Here is an 8,150-nt window from a genome sequence, read left to right as displayed (position 1 = left end):
AAAAGAAAAAAAATCTCCAAAGCTAAGCACAAACTTATCGCCACCAAAGACCCTGTATATATGAATATATATATATATATATGCATCTATATCTCTGTGTGTGTATAGATATATACATATATTACATTGCCAAGATCCAGCATGCTGCCCCACCCACACAGCCCTTTACACATGCAATCAACATCCACCACCTCCACCTCCACGCATGGACCACCACATGACATTCCCAGTAGTGGGTGTGTGAGGGTGGGTGGGTGTGGGGGGGGATCCTATCCTTCCCTGCGAAGCACAACACTGCCGTCCAGCTTGGCGATCTTGGACAGCGCCTTGCCCACCACATCACGCCACTTGTCCTCCGCTGACAGCGTCTCCTCAATGGGGTTGCCCACCATCACCAGCTCCTTAAAATGACAATGATGATGATAGTAATAATAAGAAGAAGAATTATGTTAATAATGATGATGATGATGATAACAATAGCAGTAGCAGTAGTTGTAATAATAATAGTAGTAGCAGAGGCAGCAGCACTAGCTGTGTGGACACTTACATACCACACTATCCAGAAACCTGTGTGGGGTTGCCTACCATCAACATCTCCTAATAACAATCATGATGATAATGACGATAATAACAATAGATACTTACATACCACACAGTCCAGAAACCTGCTCTGGTTGCTTTACCAAAAAAAAAAACAAAAAAAAAACACCACATGGGTTTATAAATATGTAACACATGACATCAGTGTTCTATATACATACCAAAATGAACATACCTATATGAATGGAAACTTTGGCATGTACACAACACACTATCTGCTGCTTCAGGTGCTTTATAAAACACGTGAGTTTCCACACACACACATACACATACACACACACACACACAAACACACAATTGACTTAGCAAACTATCACACACCCATCAGCACAATGCATACATACATTCATACACACACACACACACACACACACACACACACACACACAATGTCACTATCATAATGTATAGACAGATAAATAGATGTTTCCCCCCTCCACACACACACACACACACACACCTTGAGGTTGGGCAGGTCGTTGAGGCGGCTCACCTCCCCCATGTCCTTCACCAGGTTGTTGGACATGTACAGCACCTGCCGCAGTTCCAGAGAACCTCTGTCTGTCTGTCTGTATGCATGCATGTCTGTATGTATGTATGTATGTATATATATATTGTGTGTGTACGATAGTCGTATCTTACTTTGACCATCACAACAGCTGAGGAGGGAACTGTTGTCCTGACTATCTGGGCTAGAATTTGATAACAATGGAGAGTGTCTTGCCCAAGTTGCCCCATCTATCTAGGCTAGATTTTGATAACACGACTGGGCTTTTACGTGTATGACCGTTTTTACCCCCGCCAAGTAGGCAGCCATACCCCGATCCGTTTTCAGGGGTGTGCATGCTGGGTATGTTCTTGTTTCCACAACCCACCGAACGCTGACATGGATTACAGGATCTTTAATTAACGTGCGTATTTAATCTTTGATTTTCTGCTTGCGTATACACACGAAGGGGGGTTCAGGCACAGGCAGGTCTGCACAAATGCTGATCTGGGAGATCGGGGAAAAAAAAAAATATATATATACCCTTTACCCCGCCAGGTGCTGTTACCGAGATTCGAACCCGGGACCCTCAGATTGATACAGACACAGATACAGAATACTTTATAATCTCAACAAGAGAAATTCATTTGTGGTGTAAAACACATAAAATATACACGAAAATCACAGTCATTCAATATAGATACACGCACACACACACACAAAGACACAAAATGTTTCAGATGTAAACCTAGGGCAACCCATGCGTACAATCAACCATCACAGTTTGCTTTAACTCTCTCCATACGAACGGCGAAAGGGACGACGTTAACAGCGTTTCACCCCAATTACCATCATCAAAATATTGCAAGCGGAAGGCTCTTATACTGAAGAGGTGAATGCTGACAGAGAATACCACAATTCTGAAGACGGAAGCTAAAGGTTAGGTCATTCAGACACCCACTGGACATCCGAGGGGTCTGTGTAGAGGAGAAGAGAGGACTGACCGTACTGAGTGAGTTAATTAACCATGCATTGGGCTATTGCGCCCAACAGCCATGCGCTATCGATGGGTGGTACCCTGAGTTTCTTGAGGACGTTGACGCCCTTCATCCTCTCGATGTTGTTGTAGGAGATCCACAGCTCCTCCAGCACGTCACCCACCGCCTCCAGCCCCGCGAAGCTCTTGATGCTGTTCCGACCCACTGACAAGATCTGCACAACATGATTCAGTAGTGCTAGTACCAACAGTAGCCGTAATAGCAGCAACGGTGGTTGCAGTGCTATTCTCAGAGCAGTAGTAGTCGTAGTAGTCGTCGTCTTGGATTCGCAGCACAACAACAACTGTTGTTGTAGTTGAAGCAGTAGTAATCTCATATTTGGTGGTGGTGGTGGTGGCAATTTGAAGCAGCAGCACCAGAAGCTCTTCTTCTTCTTCTTCTGCGTTCGTGGGCTGCAACTCCCACGTTCACTCGTATGCACACGAGTGGGCTTTTACGTGTATGACCGTTTTTACCCCGCCATGCAGGCAGCCATACTCCCGTTTTTCGGGGGTGTGCATGCTGGGTATGTTCTTGTTTCCATAACCCACCGAACGCTGACATGGATTACAGGATCTTTAACGTGCGTATTTGATCTTCTGCTTGCATATACACACGAAGGGGGTTCAGGCACTAGCAGGTCTGCACATATGTTGACCTGGGAGATCGTAAAAATCTCCACCCTTCACCCACCAGACGCCGTCACCGTGATTCGAACCCGGGACCCTCAGATTGACAGTCCAACGCTTTAACCACTCGGCTATTGCGCCCGTCAGCACCAGAAGCAACAGCAGCAGCAGCAGTAGTGACAAGAATTGTACATGCTTTGTATTTGTATTTCTTTTTATCACAACAGATTTCTCTGTGTGAAATTCGGGCTGCTCTCCCCAGGGAGAGCGCGTCGCTACACTACACCTTTTTTTCTTTTTTCTTTTTTTTTTTTTTTGTATTTTCTCCTGCGTGCAGTTTTATTTGATTTTCCTACTGAAGTGGATTTTTCTACAGAATTTTGCCAGGAACAACCCTTTTGTTGTCGTGGGTTCTTTTACGTGCGCTAAGTGCATGCTGCACACGGGACCTCGGTTTATCGTCTCATCCGAATGACTAGCGTCCAGACCACCACTCGTCTAGTGGAGGGAGAGAAAATGTCGGTGGCTGAGCCGTGATTCGAACCAGCGCGCTCAGATTATCTCGTTTCCTAGGTGGACGCGTTACCTCTAGGCCATCACTCCACTGTAGTAGTAGTAGTAGTAGTAGTAGTAGTAGTAGTAGTAGTAGTAGTAGTAGTAGTAGTTCCAACCCGAAGATGCTCTTGTATGGCCAGCTGAAGGAAGGCCACCGCGAACTTGGAAGACCCTGCAAGCGCTTCAAGGACACCTTGAAGACAAACCTCAAAGCCTGTGACATAGACATCGCTTCCTGGGAAACTGATGCCCTTGACCGCTCTCGCTGGAGGATGCTGTGCTCCTCTAGTGGCATAAAGACGTTTGAAAACAAGAGAACGCTGGCCATTAAGGAGAAGCGTAAGTGAAGGAAGCAGAGCTCCACTTCTGGAGACGTTTTCCCTTGAAACACCTGTGGGAAGTGCTGCGCATCCAGAATCGGCCTCTTCTCCCATATGAGGACACACATCGACAGATAAGCCTGCCTGCCTACTCATCCGTCGGTCAGACGGGAGACTACATCAGTAGTAGTAGTAGTAGTAGTAGATCACACACCCCACCGCTTCCAGCCCTGCGAAGCTCTTGATGTTGTTCCGACCCACTGTCAAGATCTGCATGACATGATTCAGTGGTACTAGTAGTGGTAGTAACAGCAGCAGCAACGATTGTTACAGTGCTATTCTCAGAGCAGTAGCAATCGTCTCGGATTCGTATCACCAGCAGCAGGAACAAACAACAACAGCAGCAGTTGTAGTTGAAATAGTATCTATCTCATGTTTGGTGGTAGTATCAGTAGTAGTATTTGCAACAGCAGAGGCAGCAGTTGCGACAAGATTTGTACATGATTTGTAGTAGTACTAATAGTAGTAGTAGCAGTAGAAGTAGTAGTAGATCACATCCCCCATCACCTCCATCCCCGCGAAGCTCTTGATGTTGTTCCGACCTGCTGACAAGATCTGCACAACATGATTCAGTAGTAGTAGTAGTAGTAGTAGTAGTAGTACCAGCAACGATGGTAACAGTGCTATTCTCTGAGCAGAAAAAAGTAGCAGTCGTCTCTGATTCGTCGTAGCAGCAGCAGCAGTAGCAGCAACAACAGCAGCAGTTGTAGTTGAAATAGTAGTTGTCCCATATTTGTTAGCAAAATTTACACATGATTTGTAGTAGTAGTAGTAGTAGTTGTTGTTGTTGTTGTATCTGCGGCAGTGGCAGTGGGGATGGTGATAGAAGTCGTAGTAGTAGCATCAGCATCAGCGGCAGTGGTGGTTACAGTGCTAGCAGTAGAAGTAGTAGTAGCAGCAGCAGAAGTAGTAGTAGTAGCAGCAGTCGTAGTTGTCGCCTAATATTTGTAGCAAGGGCAGCAGCAGCAATAGTAGTGATTGCGGTGGCGAAATGGTGGTGGTGATAGCAGTAGAAGTAGTAGTTGTAGTAGTAGTAGTAGTATGTGTGTGTGTGTGTGTGGGGGGGGTCATTTGTTGTTGGTGTTGTTGTTGTTTTTGGCGTCTAAACTGCCAGTCTTTTTTTTTTTTTTTCTTTTTTTTAACCCTTTCACCGCCAGTCAATTTAGAGTGCAAAATTCCCTGGTGCTATGAACACAGAAAATATGGTGTCAAAGAATTAGCTGGGGATTCCCCATGTTATGTTTTGAAAATATGGCCTTATCCTACCACTCGGAACATCAGGAGCAGTCGGTTCATGGATAACAGACCAGTGATCTGGTCGCCCTTCAATGACATGGGTCCTCTACCTAGCTGCTGTATAAATGCGAGTTTGGCAGTGAAAGGGTTAATTGAAAACGAAAGTATTATGTTATTAATGTTCATTAATGTTCCATATATTCGTGAATACGTCGTCCCGGCATATATGACAAGCCAGCGTGTTTTCATAACTGTGCCCAAACCTCAAATGCGCGGCCACCCAAAAGTGACATGATTGCGTAACAGCTGTAAAAGCGAAGGAGATGTCAAGTTTACAGTCAGCACCCGCTGAAACCCAAATATGTACCTAACCAGTGCGCAAACAAACGTGACTCAGTAAAGGGTGGCACGCACATTGTGACGCTCGCATTTTGTTTATGTACGAAAGTGCCGCTGGAGTTCGCAAGCACTGAAACAAATATACACACTGTTAGGGGTCCGTTTTCAGATTTATTTGGTGCACCTGGTGAGGGTAGGGGGGTGCGGGGGGGGAGAGAGGGGTCGGCGGGCGGAGGGAGGGGGGGGGGGGAGGGAGAAAAAAAATAACATCAGCAGCCAACACAACAAAGAAAGAAACAAACAAACCTGTCTCCTCTGAAGCTTGCAAGCATAATTGCTGTTTCTGTCAACTGTTTGTCAAATATTTCATGAACCCCCCTCTCCCCCCCCCCCCACCCCCACTCCCACACCCCTTGGGCCACCCAGGCCAGTAGGTATACACTGCGGCTGGTAACCACAACAACAACAACACACACACGCGCGCGCGGACACACACAGACGCACACACACACACACATACACACACACACACACACACACAGACACGCACGCGCGCGACCACATACAGACACAAGATACACACACACACAGAGACAGACACACACACACACACACACACACACACACACACACACACACACACACACACACAGCGACACACAAAACACACACTCAGGTCACTTTTCCAATTTCCAAGCCCCCCCACACCCCCTCCCTTTCCCCCTCAAGTATCACTCTAAGTGAAAAGACGAAAAATCGATGAACAACACGCACGCACACACACACACACACACACACGCACGTACACACTAACACGCGCGCGCGCGCGCGCTCCTTTCGCGGACAGAGAGACAGACAACACAGCGAGCAAGGGCAAGATGACCAACATTATCATTTTTTTCCACCAGCATTGCTGACTGTGTGCATTTCCAGCATAGACATCAAGCCAGCAACAACACACACACACACACACACACACACACACACAAATGCGCACGCACACACGCACGCACATGCATAAACACACACATACGCGCACGCACGCACATACACAGCACACACATGCACGCACACACACATGCGGGCACGCACGCACGCAAGCACGCACGCACACATGCATACACGCATGCACATGCATTTAAACAAACACACGCGCTCGCAAGCGCACACACACACACACACACACACACACACAAGCTGGAAACCCTGAGGTCAGAAGCGATTGATTTTGGAAACGGCGAGCTATTTATATCCGAATCGAACCAGATAACCAATTCTCTCTTCATAGAGAGAAAGAGAGAGAGAGACAGACAGACAGAGACAGAGATAGAGAGATTGAGAGACAGAGACAGAGAAAGTGAATGACAGGGGCGGGGGGGACCGGGGAGGGGATGGATAGCGGGGGGGGGGGCGGGGGGGGGGGGGTTGTCGCCAAGTTTAGCACCAAAAACGATGATGAAGGCTTTCATGCCACCGGTTCACAATAAAGTAGGGTTTTGGAAAGACCTGTGATGACTTCACTCAGTTAAATCTTTCCCTCAGTATAATTCTGCACAACTTGTACTTGTGACACTGATAACTAATCCACTAATGTGTCACCACTAATACGAAACATCACAAAAGCATCTTTCTGTACGGTAAAGCCATGAAGAAGAAGAAGAAGTAGAAGAAGAAGAAGAAGAACAACAACAACAACAACATGAAGCAAATGACGACGAACAAGTACTGTGTGTGTGTGTGTGTGTGTGTGTGTGTGTGTGTGTGTGTGTTGTTGTTGTTGTTGTTGTTGTTGTTGAAAGCGACATATAAGTGTATACGGATAATATCAACAATCAAAAAAATGATAATAGCAATAACAATAACTGTCGTAACCTCCATCACCATCATCATTCTAAATATCATAACTAATAATATTATTGTCATCATCGCTACCATTATGATCATGATGATGTTGACTATCCTTTTTATTTGTTCTTATCTCATAGAACTATTATTATTGACAATAGTTATATACATAATTCAGATTTCAAGACTCACCCACTTCATTCTCTTTTTGTGGGCCGTTGGGGGGGGGGGATTTTTGTTTTGTTGTTGTTGTTGGGGGTTTTTTGAGGGGGGGGGAGGAGAGGGGGTTCGGGGGGGGGGGGGGAAGGGGGAGGTGGAATTTTATTCTATTCTATGTTTCATTTATTCATTTTTTAAATTATATTTTCTTTGGTGTGTGTGTGTGTGTGTGTGTGTGTATGTGTGTGTGTGTTGTGGAATAATGTAAGTTTGATATCTGGATATGTGTGTGTGTGTGTGTGTGTGTGTTGTTTTGTTTGTTTTTTTACCTTGAGGTTCCGGAGGTTGGTGAGGAAGGCGATCTTCTCGATGCAGTTGCTGGACAGGCTGAGCTTCTCACACTTGGTCAGCTGGCCCAGGCCGTTGTCCATCTTCTCCAGGGGCGGGTTCATGCCGCACAGCTTGACCTCCGTGGCCTCCCCCAGCTGGATGCCCGTCCTCTCCTGCCACTTGGCCAGGGCGTCCTTGGTGGTGCAGGCTTTGTTCATGACGCTGTTCCCTGTTGGGGAGGTGGTGGTGGTGTAAGGGAGTCTCTGGTCGTGTGGTGGTCACTGTTATGATGTCTGGAGAACTGTTGTGTTCGTCACTGTGTAGCTGTATATCTTATCTTTTTGTTCGTGGTGTTCTCAGGGGGCTGAGGGGGAGTGGGGGGGTGGTGAGTGGGGGGGGGGGGGGGGGGGGGGTGCGGGGGGTTCAGGGATTCTCTGATTGTGTGTCACTGTTATGTCTGAAGAACTGTGTTCGTCACTGTGTAGCTGTATATCTTTTTGTTCGTGGTGTTCTCGGGGCTGAGGGGGAGTGGGGGGGTGGGGGGTGAGTGGGG

General features: G+C 46.8%; 1 protein-coding gene across 1 annotated transcript; it reads right to left on the bottom strand.

Annotated features, from left to right (window-relative positions):
• Positions 1-269: 269 nt before the first annotated feature.
• Positions 270-7,833, bottom strand: LOC143280465 (dynein axonemal light chain 1-like). Its single transcript, XM_076585119.1, has 4 exons — positions 7,597-7,833; positions 2,165-2,299; positions 1,061-1,135; positions 270-401 (listed from the first exon to the last, which is right to left on the bottom strand). Exons 1-4 carry the CDS (start codon positions 7,813-7,815, stop codon positions 270-272), a joined length of 561 nt encoding a protein of 186 aa, XP_076441234.1. The 5' UTR covers positions 7,816-7,833.
• Positions 7,834-8,150: the final 317 nt, after the last annotated feature.

The sequence above is a fragment of the Babylonia areolata genome, chromosome 3, assembly GCF_041734735.1.
Source record: "Babylonia areolata isolate BAREFJ2019XMU chromosome 3, ASM4173473v1, whole genome shotgun sequence".
Classification (NCBI taxonomy): domain Eukaryota; kingdom Metazoa; phylum Mollusca; class Gastropoda; order Neogastropoda; family Buccinidae; genus Babylonia; species Babylonia areolata.
Note: the sequence above shows the minus strand (reverse complement) of the source record. Positions and strands in the feature narration are given on the sequence as shown.

Excerpts from the sequence above, each read along its gene's own strand:
- LOC143280465 (XM_076585119.1), bottom strand. The coding sequence starts at position 7,815 with ATGAACAAAGCCTGCACCACCAAGGACGCCCTGGCCAAGTGGCAGGAG. Across the intron at positions 2,300-7,596 it reads CCAACCTCCGGAACCTCAAG|ATCTTGTCAGTGGGTCGGAA; the intron begins GTAAAAAAACAA and ends CATGTTGTGCAG. Across the intron at positions 1,136-2,164 it reads ACGTCCTCAAGAAACTCAGG|GTGCTGTACATGTCCAACAA; the intron begins GTACCACCCATC and ends GAACTGCGGCAG.